General features: G+C 43.5%; 1 protein-coding gene across 1 annotated transcript; it reads right to left on the reverse strand.

Annotated features, from left to right (window-relative positions):
• Nucleotides 1-5,573: 5,573 nt before the first annotated feature.
• SPTSSA (serine palmitoyltransferase small subunit A) lies at nt 5,574-11,173 on the reverse strand. The gene is made up of 2 exons (XM_075712553.1): nt 11,062-11,173; nt 5,574-7,865 (listed from the first exon to the last, which is right to left on the reverse strand). Exons 1-2 carry the CDS (start codon nt 11,162-11,164, stop codon nt 7,762-7,764), a joined length of 207 nt encoding a protein of 68 aa, XP_075568668.1. The 5' UTR covers nt 11,165-11,173; the 3' UTR covers nt 5,574-7,761.
• Between the last annotated feature and the right edge of the window lie 2,916 nt (nt 11,174-14,089).

Below are 14,089 nucleotides of genomic sequence, written 5' to 3' on the forward strand. Positions count from 1 at the left end.
TGTTGGCTTTAAAAGGAATAAATATTACCATCATCAATCAACTCAGAGACCACCAATCAGCGTAGCATCTGCTGCCCAGATTGCAGTCACCAAAGAAGAAGGAATGAAAGGCTTGAACTATGCCTGCCACTCATCTGAACAACCCTTATGATTTTCAAAAGGCACAAGACAGAACGTTTGCGCACACATGTACTCATCACATTTAGCAGAAACAGTATTGAAAATCAAGATGTCACGCAGATGTCTAAAGGCTGTCCACATCACGCTATGCAGCACAGCACAGAGATCAGAGTTTGCATCTCTGCGTGCTTCAGCTTGTTCAGGATTCCTCACAAACACTTTCAATCTTTTCAACATAAGCATGGCTGAACATAACTCTCTTTCCAAGGAAATGCAGAGAAGTTGCACAAGCCCTTCTGCAGGGTACTTTTGGATCTCATCATTAGGCACCATCGCATGGTGCAGGCATACCCTGCAGCTGCGTCCTGACCCAGAAAGCCTCACTTCCACAGACCTTGTCTCCTGTTCTCTGGGTATAGATAGCCCCTTGATCACGTTCCAGAGGAGCCCACCTTTCCATTTGATTAGATACCAGGAATTCAGCAGACCATCTAAATATGGTCTCTGTTTCTGTGGTCTAAGACAGACTGCGCATTTTATCCTCAGTCACTTTGATCTGAGCCCTACTGTTTTATCTAGCCTACTGGAACACCCTACGACCACAGAGGAGGGGTTTTGAAGATGTTGTTTTGAAACAAGGCTAATGACCAAGAAATAATTTCATATAGTCCCCTACGAATTCAATCCCAAATTTGGGAACTATCTGCTAATTCTGATTAAAATTCAGCAAGTATTACCCAAGCATATAAATTTTTTGGGTGCTGGGATGCAATACAGGGGGCTTTCTCCCAAATGTTAGTTTTGAGCCAGTAACATAACGTAAGCAAAAGAACAAGCTGTCATGAGTCTGGCACCTGTAACTAGATACTCAAATTCTGTCCAAGCATACCTTTGGATAACTCCTCAGACAATCTGATAGCACAGTCCTATTATGCCAGCAAGAATATTATGCAAATATGTCTTCCAGAATTTCATAACCTTACCAGTGTGTATTCAATATCAACACTGAAAAACACATTCTGAGGCATCACTTCTTGCTTTTTGAAGTATACGAAGCAAGAACAGCTTGAAGGAAAAACAATCCAACTGGAAGAGAGGACAACAGCTAATCATTACGGAAGCAGGAAAGGAACACAAACATTGGCCAGAGGATTTTTGGTTTAAATTCTTACGTGATCATAAATACTTAGTTTTTCTCCCTAGGTAGACCCAAAACAAGCAAAGATAAATAAGATCAATCATTGCCAAGACAATTTTTCTCCAAAAAAATTTTCTTGGGGGCTATGTAGTACGTCTTCTTGTCATTGTGAAATATGCTCTCCGTCTCAAACTGCAGGGAGCACAAAATGCAAGATATGCCAAGACAATTCCACCTGCAGATATGAGCATGAATAAAAACCAGACGCATCAGACATGATGTTGTAACCATATGAATATTAGTGAAGTGTTGATCATCTGTTAGTTCCAACTATCAGATAGATCTTAGAGCAGGAGGCTTGTACAGGAACATTCAGGCTTACGAAGATTCACATCCAAGAACTGTCAGTTTTAATGAGAAAGCAACCAGCTGCAACTATAAATTGAATCTTGGGCTTCTTCCTGAAACATTATCTGGATAACCTCTTTAACAGGATTAAAGAAAATAAATACTATGATTCATTTTTTGTGGGAAGATAGTAGTAACCTGTTTATTAATCATATGCTTCATTTCCAAAACTCAAGCAATGAAGACTAGAAGAGCCACCTACAAAATCAGTCAACTTTTCACTGTTAGAACACCCTCAACGTAATCCAGCCTAACGAAACTTATTGCTGTGACAAGATTGATATTGTACACAGCACACACCCTTCCAGGTTAAGAAAGAGCAACAAAAGACCAAAAAAAAAAAAAAGAAAAAAAAAAAAAAGAGTCTTCTGCTAACCTATAAAAGCGCATTTTAGCCAGTAACAGGCTATGACAGATCACCACCATGATCACCAACAGAGGACAGCTACTCCCTGCACAGACACACCGTCTTTTTTGAGATTCTTATGTTTGGTTTGTAGCTGCAGCTGGCACGTCCTATATCCGGTTTAGAGATTACGGCTCCACTGATTATCTGTCTGCAACAGGCACATGCCATATCCAATTTAGCGATTACTGCTCCACGATTATCTGTCTAGCTTAAGACGGGTGTCGAGGCCACAGGGTTTTCCATCAGTTTATTTCATCAAAACATCTGCTTATGTAACAGAATATAGAACAGTAAAGCCTTTAGGATGATTATTCAGCCTCTAATCCCAACACCATCACCCCAAACCTTTGAATAAATAAATAAATCACCGTGACATCCTACCAGTGCTAGCAGGTGCCTTTAAGGCATGAAGGATCTCCAACCCAGGTGAAACCACGGGTCCACACATTCCAACCACACAGTCTAAATATGCACTGGTATTACCAGGGCAGTATTATCACCCCCTAAACCAACTTTTCTGTAATGTAAGGCTCCTATCTTGGTAACTGTTATATTTACATGAAATTTATGTTTACTTTCTTTTGTCTAGGAAGTTTTGGGGTTTAGCACAATTATCAGCTTCAGTTTGAAAACAAGGTTACACTTTCTGTTCAGGGAAACAACTCCTACATTTTTCAAAACGTTAGAAAAACCCATTTTGCTAAAGTTTCACAGCAACCAGAGGCTTTGTAAAAGAATCTTCACCCCTCCGTTCATCCTGTTGCTTGGCCAAACTCAAACCTCTCTCCAGCCTCTCTTCTTTGATATCAATCCCACTGTACACACCCTCCCTGTGATTTCTCATAATGAACCAATTTTAGATTAGAATTACTGTAACTCTTTTAAAAATTCCTCCAGAATGACGAATGCCATTAACAGAGGGTCTTCTCCACACAGGAAAGTGGGATCTCTTTAACAGACTCCAAAATGACAAGGAGTTATAAGCTTCTGGTACCACATACGTTTAGCAACAGCAAAACGTAGGGAACTGTTGTAAGTGTAAACCAAGACTCTCTGATATTTGACAGGGCTCCTTAAAAAATATAGCATACTTCTGTATATCCATATGATAAGGTCTAAATACCTGATCCATAAACAGATGCAGCTTATAAATTGTACATGTACATCATCATCTTATTCACTATTAAAATAAGCAGTACTACCTATAAAATAAAGTGCTAGGCAGTGCCTTCAAGTTAGTTTGGTTTGGGGGATTTTTTTTTTTTTAATACAACAAGAACTCCACCCACAAATAAGCCAAATTCTGTTAAGCATACATGCTGGATGGCTCACTGAATCCACAGAGCACTGTAAAGAGGTGCACCAGCAGCACAACCTTGGCACAGGCTGACTTTCAGCCAAGGCTGCCTCCCAGCTTTTGTACATTGTGTTAAACATTTAGTGATAAGGTATTGCATAATGGCATTCCCCAATTTATTTAACTGTCAGTACTTGCAACATTTGAGATAGTCACCTGCTGCCATTGCAAAATTACTGTAGAAAAGAAAAGCTCAACTTTAATAGTACTTTATAAATCAGATCAGCATTGGAATCGGGTTTACATCAAGGCCTATTCAGCTCTTATCCAGCCAAACTCTCAAGGAGAGTGGATGGTCATAATTTCTTGGTCTTCAATCATGCCGTGACACTTCAGATGGTTTAAGGATCTTGTGATGAACATGAAGGTTAAGAAAAGCAGAGGGGTTTCTGCTGAAATCCCATGCTGAGATATTTCTAATCTAGAATTTCATCTCCCCCCATTACAGGCAAAGGAAGTTTGATCCAGCTCTGGACAATGATGCCAGATTTTCTCCTTAAACCATCATTACACAAACAGAAGGCAGAAGAGACAGCAGCTATTGTGCTCGGTGATGACTACCCTTTAAGGCTGACCTAGCAGATCAGAGAAACAATGCAAACCACATGGAGAGCTTCATGCTTTTGTCTTTTAAAAAAAAAAAAAAAAAACAACACACCCCGCACTGGTGTCAGAATAACATGTCAGCAACAGGGGAAGAAACTGCATTTCTACAATAGCAGTTGTAGAAAACAAATTAGCAAATTAGCAGGTGAAAGGAACTTCTGGCACCAAAAACCTTTACTGGGGTCCCAGCTCCAGAGTTATGCTGCTCTGGTATTTCAGAGGATGGCTGCTGTCTCCACAGCTTTGTGCACAGCCCACTAATCCCATGGCCATCAGATCTTTTCAAGTTGTGCCTCTTCACCTCAATATAACCTTTATTTGTTGTTAGCTAACAGCAAGTACCCCTTCTTCAGTATTTACAACGCGCACGTCATTACTGCACCTGAATGGAACAGGGCAATGCTTCCCATCATACCAGTTGCACCCACTGGCAGTAATACAATGCACATCTATCACACAAGATTGAACTTCACAGTGCTATGCTCCTTTCACACCTATTTCTTTCCAATATTGAATATTTACACAAATCCACAAATGGTTTTCTTGCTAAATTTTGCCAAGAAAGTCTCTAGTGTTAAGAAACCTGTTAAGAAACCAGAAAAAAAACCAACAGCCAACCAACCCACAGCCTCTGTCTCCAAACTAATTGCTACGTAATACCTTCTGACAAGAAATGAACAGGGCTTTTTTATTTTTTTATATATATGCGCACATATATATAAAAAAAGAAACAAACAGTGTATATATATGTAAATATAACTGATTCAGGACATATATATACACACACGTCCTGGATCCGTTTCTGGCTCCAGACCGACTTTCTGCAATACTATGCCTCGATTTCCTCTCTTGGTTATGGAGCTCCTGCTGCAAAGGATTTTAATTATTATTTCTACAGCACCCAGCCCTCATGTCAGCCAAGGTGCCTCTTGCAGAGCTGGCTCTGGAAGCCACCACGGCCGCAGGCTACGCGGGCTCCTGCCAGAGCGACCAGCACAGCAAGTCATCCCACCCGGGCGGGATGCCCCAGCCACACCTTTTGCCAGCCTCAGGCAGGGGATGGCTGATGGAGCTGGTATTATCAGTTGTGCTATAACACAGTTAATGCATCTTTAAACACTTATTTCTGATTACTCAATCCAAACCCCAAGAGCTATTAGTATTAAAAGACTAACATAAAGCCACTTGCAGGACTCAGATTTCTCTTCTCATTTCTCACAATTGTTTTTTCCAGTTGATGGCTCAATTATTATCACCCTTTTTGAACAGAAGCGTAATTGACCAGCTGCCTCCAAATGGTATTTAAGTTGCTTTCGGCCTCCAGCTTACACAGAAAAAGCTTAGTTATAAGGATATGATCCCCCAACTAACATGACAATAAAGCAGGCTGCAGTGGGAAAACAGCTTGATAGTCTTACGATTCATTTATTATTCAAATTTAATTATTAATTAAATCCTTACCAATACCCTTACTTTAAAAAAGAAAACTTACTCTGCTTCATAATTATCACCCCTTGAACCATCTCTTCACTGCATGAAAAGGACACATTGCAGAAACTTTCTTCTAGAAATTCAAACTCTACACACAGTATTTTATTAATGAAACTATTCCATCTTTTAACAAAGTATCTGGAATCTAAAAGAACAGTGCAAGACTACAAGATTCTTGATGTATAAATAAAAAAAGAAATGCTGAAAAAGACTGTATGCAAATTAGCAAATTGATTTCACGTATGATATCGATCAAGCCCACTCCAATGTACCACAAGCGATTAGAGATTATGGTTACCTTTTTTTTTTGCCCCCCAACAAAAAGCAGATAGCTAATAACAGTCAGTATATCAAAGCCCTTTTATAAAACCTTTCACAATTAAAAATCATGTTTAACATTCCTAGTTCCACTGCACAGAAGGGCTTCCACCCCCCAAACAACTAAAACCCCTTCTCAGCAGTAGATGTGTATCAGTCATGGTAGTAGTTCACAAAGAAACATCCAGCACCGATTTAATCCAGACAGCAGGAATTCATGCTACATTACTTCAAAAAGAGTATGTTAACTTATTATCTCCATATATATTTCAAATACTCACATACAACTCTGGATACATTAAAAAAACCAAAACAAAAACTACCCCAAAACCTACCCATGTTTAGATAGCCAGTTTTTACTAAGCAAAGGCACTAATTTAGTGGGAGACTCTTACCAGCTTCAGTAAAGCTAGGGTTCACCCAAGAAGTTTAATGCCCACTGTTTATAGCTCCAAGACAACGGCATTTTTAATCAGATACACTTGAAGTTCTTAAATATAGGGGGAAAAAAACCTCTTTTCTCATGAGTGTGCATTTGACAAATCCAAATAAACCTGAAAGACAACAATTTAGTTGTACAACTTGGGTATAGTTCCCCATTTCAACAGAAGTTGCATAAAAGATGTAACAGTACCTATTATTACTGGGCCATTAAAAAAAAAAAATCACAATTCTTTGGTCAAGTATCATTTTTCACCTTTTGGGAAGTTCTGAAAAGAACAAGCAACATTCAGAAACACATTAACTTCTCGAAGAAAATTTTGCATCGAAGCTCTGCTTTTAAACTTTTATTTTTTAAACAACAAAAAAAAATCCTCCACTTAGGAAAGTTGTCGCCATCTTACATTTCAGAATACAAAACTGAAAAAAATCCCTATAAAAAAAAAGACAGGACTTCAGCCAAGTATTCAGCTACTTATTGCTGTAGTTGTAACTCAAGTCCATTTAAACCCCTACGTTTTGGTCGTTTGTAGCGAGAACATGTTTGGAACACTAGCAGCAATAGAAAACCCCTTTAAAACCTAGACATAGTCACACTGTTGAGTGAAAGTTAGCAGAAACCATAAACATTGGAACATAATACACAATTGTAAAAGTACAGTTGAATTGGTAGCTAGAAAAACAGGGTTGATTTAAAGTGCTATCCCAAAGCCTTATGTGGACCTGTGCCAGTAAAGAAAAGTCCTTTTCCCCTGCCACTAGATAAAGCCCAGAACCAGAGCACTACTCCAAACATAATGAATGCGGTCTTCCCTCCATCTAAATGCCTCATCTCCCCTGCCCCTCCTCCTCCAGGTGGAATACAGAAACTTGAAATAATTGCTAATTCCAAATTTAGGTGATCCGCACAAATATACTGTTGAACAAAGTTTGGACAGCAAACAGTACACCTGAGTTCAGTCATACAAACTAACTTTTGTAAATAGCGTTACATGAATATATCCATGTCTCTAATATGAATCTAGATGTATTTTCTTACAAAACGCATTAATAGAAATATCCAGGCAAATACATACCATACAATAGCAAAAGCTTTAAGCCCCATTTAATAAGATGACTTTCTGATTAAAAATAGAAGGCAATTAAGATTTACTCAAAATTACAATTAAGAAAAGCTTTCACAGTGCAATATTGAAACTGTCACAAAGTTAAGAAAATACTGATATCAAAGTACAATCACAATGTTAAAGTAGACAAAACTACTATACAAGGGCATATCTTGTAAAATTAAAAGGAATGAACACAACATAGGGGACATCTCACGTCCCTGCTCTACATATCTCGTTTCCTAGTCTTCAGAGTCGTAACTGTGTCTTTCTGACATCGGTAGAAGTCTTGTTAAAACTAAGAGGTTCATTCTTCTTTGCAGACCAGATTTCAGAGCCTGATTACTTCTTGAAAATACGTTCTTCATCACTGCACAATTTCAAAATAGTGCAATATTGCCATGATGTGCTGAGGCATGAACACATAGCCCGTGTACAGTGCCATTCCAACAATGGAAACTAGCATGGAATCTGAATTACAGTTGAGGAAAAAATCATTTGAAATAGAAAGTGCATTAGACATCACATAACTATAGCATGAAAACTTTCCTGATAACTATATTATAACATTACATTTTTAAATCAGATGGGCACAGCTGCATTCAGCAATTACAGCTGCAGGAAGAACTGACTGAACACTGAAAACCAGAACACTGGTAGGAGCGATTAACTGAATTATGGAAGGATGCCTTGCAAGTTATCCACTGCCTTGTCACAGAGACAAGAGGACAGGCCAAAGTGTGTGAAGGGTGATGGAGGAACAGAAGATGGGCCCTGAGAATACACAAGTTTTTACATGCATCTTCCCAGGTGTAGCAAGTCTTGCAGAAGCCAGCCCCATTCGGCCAAGCAGAAAAAAGTCAACCATCACAAAAAAACAAACCAAAACAAAACCACAATAATATGAGTAGCTGTACTCAATAAGAGTTCTTAATTTGTGGATGAATTACTCATTTTTAAGTAGACAGCATTAAATGGTGACCTCAACTTCTCGGAATAGTATGACCTAATAGATCTAATTCATGATGCACAAAATACATTTGATATGAAAGTTGTACTGTTAGCGTAATAAAGTCAGACAACCTCAAGTCCATTTCCAGCTGCCAGTGTCCTCTGTGCTTTAAGTCACTACATTACTTTGTTCATTTCTCCATCTGCATGTCACGCTCCGACCCTTCCTCCTGAGCAAGCAGCTCAATTTATGTGGTGTTTGACACTACTTCAGAAATAGAAACCGCAGGAGGAACAAAAAGGACAAGTAACACTGTGACATGCACCTTTCTAACTACTTCACTCACAAAGCCTCAGAGCATCAGCAACGGCTTGGAGTCAACTTATGTATTTAAACAAACAGATACTCACTAGTACTTTACTATAGCAGATGACATTGCACAACAAACTTCACATGAAGCTATCTGCTGAACAGTCTTAAGAAGACCACTTTATTAGCTCATTCCTAACAGGGACCTTTTGTAAAACTTATATAGAGAAGTGAGATGACAGCTTATAACGTATACGTACAACCGGACCTTTGTCGAGCTCTGGGGTTCACAAAGCTTTATCTACAGAAATTATGGCATTAGCTTACTGAAAGATTATGCCATTCGAAGTTTAATGTTTCAGAAATTCAAAAGAAGTACTCTAAATTTATAATAACCTGTTGGTTTCATCCAACGACCTGCAGAGATTCAGTAAGCCTAGACAGAAACACTATAAAAAGCGCTGGAGATTAACAAGCGTGATAACAGTGGACTCTGTTTCCACAGGTGAAACCAGAGGAGCTGCGCATGCTCTGCATCTTTGAGAAATCAAGTCACCACAGCACACATGTAACAAATGCTCTATGACCGATTTCCCCGTGGCAGAGCAGCGGTATTAGCTACGCTTATTAGAGCATACTAGCTTCTTGGTGTATTTTTAGTCCCAGAAGACTCTACAGTACGAGATACTAAAATGAAGGTCAACTCATAAATCCACATTTCCGTATCAGTGCTCACTTCTGATTCTGGAGCACAAGCAGCAGCAGCAAGACACACAGCAGAGCCACACACCATTAACTCCCAAGGCTGCTGTGTCTGCACTGCATCTGTACAGCACCCAGCAGACCTGGCCCACCTACAGAGAAAGCATCCAGTCTGAGGACAAAACACAGTTTTGCTGACCCGAGACGGCAAGCGATACTTGTGACACTTGTAAGTTCAGTGGCAATTACTCCACTGCAATACAAGTATTTTATAAAAGTAAACATACACACACACTTTGATTTACTTAAATATTTTGCACAAGTTTAAAAGCTGCATGGTTAACACAAAAGAAAAAAAAATACTTATGACTAATATAATTGCAACGAAAGCAAAGATGAAGTTTCCTCAGTGACACAGAGATGGCATAAAAGGAGGAAGATATGTTAGCAAGGAACACAGTATTTTGAAAGTAAGAACCCCTACCTAAACAACTGTACTCAGTTAAGGAGAAATAGTAAGTTATCTCCACTTTGACTGACTTTACAGAGGAAAAAAAAAAAGTCTGAGCGCTGTAAGTTGGGCAACCACTTTCATATAACAAAAGCGAGTTCCTTTACAAAATTGACCAGTATCTCAGCAAAAGCAGCTTCTTGCTACTACTTATACCCTTCTCTTTGTTGATGTTTTGGTAATTTGTCTCTTTGCCTCTCAACATTAATTGGAGATGGCCCAGGGTCACTCACATGAAACAACATTTTAAGTCAAGATCAAAACAGCCATGCTTAAGAGGAAAACACTTGTGATGCCATAACAGCACTTGAGAATATACTGCCTGTATGAAAGGGCTGGGTAAAGGAGCAAACCTATAAATAGCCTTTATGCAGATGCCTTCAAATTAGCATCTATCAAGTTCTTCCACCCCAAAAGAGCCAAGCAAACTTACCAGCTCGAGGATTAAATACTCATTTAATAAAAATCATGTGACAAAGCAGCGCGCAAACGTCAAGGTTTTGCAGCGCGCACATTTACTTTCCACTAGGCAAAAATACGAAAGAACTCACGCAAGACACCTGTCCTTAACACAAACCTTAAGATTTTAGTGCAAAAGACAGGGCAAAGAACCACCCTAACTCTACAGAAGAAAAACGAAAGGAGAAGCAACTTCCAGATACAAACTTATGCCCGAGGAGAAATGGACTCGAGTGCCAGACGCCCGGCGACTGGAGGCGGAACGCCGGCGGGAGGGTCATTCCCCAACCTGGGCAGCGTGTGAGCCTGCGAAGGCGAGGAGCTTTAGTCCCTGCCTGCCGGGAGGGGACAAGCCCCGGTGCCGGGCGGAGGCTGCCGCTCCTCTGCCCCCCGCCGCGGCCCGGCCCCGCGCCGCTCCCCCCGGCCCGGCCCGGGGCTCCGCCCGCCGCGCCTCGCCCCCCAGAAAGCCCCGCCGGCGGCCAGCCGCCCTCAGCGCGCCCACGGCCCAGGCGCTTCCCCGGCACCGGGTCGCCCGCCCGGCACCGCGCCCGCCGGGGAGGCGGCGGCACGGCCGGCGGGGCCGCCACGCCCGCCCCGCGGCCCTCGGGGCGGCCCCGGAGCCGCCGCCGAGCAGGAGGAGGGCAGCCCCCGGCCCCCGGCCCCCAGCGCCGCGCACACAGACGCCCCCCCCCCCGCCAGGCCCGGCGGGCGGGCTCCGGCCGGCAGAAGGATACTGAAGACGGTGCGCTCCCAGGGCTCCAGCATGTAGAGCGCGGTGACCAGCAGGTACTGGTAGTACAGCCACGACATCTGTTTCCAGGCCGAGCCCAGCACCATGGCGCTCCCGGCGCTCTCCCCGCCCGCCAACGGCCCTGCGCCCGGCCCCGGCCCAGCGGAGGCGGGGGGCGGGAGGAGCGCGGGGACCGCCCGCCGCCCCTCCCGCCGCCGGGCCCGGCCCGGCCCCGCCCCGCGGCCGCTGCCCCTCGAAATGGAGGCGGTGAGGCCTGCGGGCCTGAGACACGCAGCGCTGCGCAGCCAGAGCCAGAGCCAGGGCCAGGGCCAGGGCCAGGGCCAGGGCCACAGCCAGAGCCAGGGCCAGGGCCACAGCCACAGCCAAGACCCACAGCCAGAGCCAGGGCCAGGGCCACAGCCACAGCCAAGACCCACAGCCAGAGCCAGGGCCAGGGCCACAGCCAGAGCCACAGTCAGCGCCAGGGCCAAGCTCCGTCCGGCGCTGGCTGCCGGGGCACGGCGAGGCTGTCGCACCCCGCGGAACGGTGAAATCCAGCAGCGCCTGCCCGCCTGCCTCCCATCAGTGACATGGCTGACCGTGAACTCGGAGTAGACTGCCGGTCTGAGTCACACCGAGGAGATGGCAGCCTATTTTCTGTCATCCTGTTTAATCGAAATTGATGTTCTGGGAATTACGGAAGACCCGAAGGCTGTTCTCGGCAGGGCCCACGGGAAGTACAGTAAAAATGCTCTGCAGGAGCCTAAAGCGTCTTCAGTTGTCAGAGGGTGAAGCCCACCCAGAAACACGGCTCAGATAAACGAGACCTGAACATCGGCCAACTCGGACTAGATTAATGGCGTATGAATGGGAAAAATAAAGAGGCAATAGAGCAACCGTTTACTGAAACTGTTCCTAACTTTGCACTTCCCTAAGGCACATGGGGCCACACACCAGAGGGTGTGGGACACCCCTGCCCTGAGTGCTAATTGGCCTTAGAAAAGGAGAAATTCCCAGAGATTGGCTTGGGACTGCACGATTAGAAAGCGCACTGGCAGTGGCAGTCTGGTTGAGAAGGCACTAGTTGAAAGTGCTGGAAGGGGACGTAGGAGGCAATCGGGCACCATGACTAAGCGGAGCATGAGGTGCAACCACGGCACCAGGGCCAGGCCACCAGCCAGGACCTCACACGCCGAGCACATGCACACCATAGATGAGAAACTGGTCTCAAGCCTGCTTGGTAAATCAATTTGCAATTATGTCACTGAGCAGTGTGATTCTGTTCTTGCAACCACCCCGCCCCTACCTTCACCTCTGCTATTAGTACGATGAAGACCACGGAAATACAGTCACAGGAGGATGCACATACAAGTTATTTACACAGCGGCAAAACACGACTACAGCAGCAGGAGAGAACTGCGGAAAAGAAAACCAGCTGACAGAGAAAACTGAATACGGTACTAGCTTGTGTGACAGAATCTGAAGAGGGATTTAATTAAACCAGAAGATGTTTAGATGCACTTTATCTATGCAGATTTATTTCAGCACAAGAAGAAGAAATGAGAGCATTCACATGATTAATACCCCCACATAACTGGCTACAGGAGCTGTTGTCTCTATCCAAGACCACTGTTGCTTGTTGCAATTGCTGCTGGAGTCATCTTGTATCGGTGTTGTTGCTTGAAAAAGTGGTGGTAATCGTGAAAGCTTCCTTTCTGTATCAACATGTACAAAGTTCAAGGACAAGTGGGGTATTCAGCGCCAACTAAAGCATTACTCCCATTCAAAGCTGCAAGAACATTATCAGTATGGGGCAAACGAGTCCCAGTCCTGCCTGCTCCAACGCTTCCTAAGCAGCAGCTCTGCAATTCAAGTGATAGTGAGAAGCAGCGGCAAGGAAGTACCCAAGATGAGAGGAACGGTAATGTTGAGACATGCCAGCTTCAAAATCTCCTGCTACATCTGCCCTAACTCACCAGGTGGTGCCCAGGCCCCTTACACCTTCAGTATGGTGTATACTCATGAGACAGTTTTTTTGCTAGTTAGCCCCTTAAGAAAACTGACAATATCCCTCTGTATAGAGTTCCCCCTCCTCTGCCAGCTCCATTCTACTCCTGATTAGGGACTGCCATCACCTCTTGTTCCTCCTGCCACCCGCATCGACACTTGAGCCCTTGAACTACATTCCTGCATGCTCATGTTTCCAGTAGCTCAGTGCAAAGACCCTTAACCTGGCGCTACACAGAGCCCTCAGCCTCACCTGGAATGTGAGGACAGCTACCTCGAGGCCAGCGTGCCCTACAGCACAGACTATATCGTCTACCACATCTGCTCCTCCACACTTGTGCTAAGAAGAAACAATTCTTCGTAGGTGCAAAGTTTTCCATATGCACCGCCTGCCTTATGGCACACAGTACCAATTTATCCCACTTCAGATGATCCCACAGCTATCAATATGCAAGTCAGGCACTCCACTGATCAGTCTGACTGTAGGTAGCGAAGACGGAATTGAGATCTCACCTCAGGCAGATCCCAAGCCTCAAAACAAGTATGGCTCAATTTTGGTGGCAGGTTGCACGTGCAGAGGAAGGCGTAGCGTACTAGCCAACCCAGTGGTCAGCAGCTGCCTCAACAGTCGTCTACTTCATCAAGCAGAGGTTAAGTTTCTGCTGACTTGAAAATAGGAAGTCAGTCTTCTCCTCATGTAATCCTAACAGAAGAACCAATGTATTTTTTTCTTCCTCATCTCGCATAACACTGTGTAGAATGAGTGTGTGTAGACTAGTTGAACACAGCACCAGGGACTACAAAAGGTAACCAAAGAGTCACAAGATTTTATTATAATCTAAGGCACAAAAGAAGTATGTTCTTCAGGTTCCTACCTCCTAAGTTAAATATTTCTGACAGTTCCTCAAAGCACATATAACAAATTATTCCTAGTACTATTCAAAGAAAAAGCATAAAGATGGGATTTCAGACAGACCCTTGTTCAAAGCGAAGTGTTAAAAAATATCAGGCTATAAAGAGGAGAC

Source organism: Pelecanus crispus, chromosome 6 (genome assembly GCF_030463565.1).
Source record: "Pelecanus crispus isolate bPelCri1 chromosome 6, bPelCri1.pri, whole genome shotgun sequence".
NCBI classification, from domain to species: Eukaryota; Metazoa; Chordata; class Aves; order Pelecaniformes; family Pelecanidae; genus Pelecanus; species Pelecanus crispus.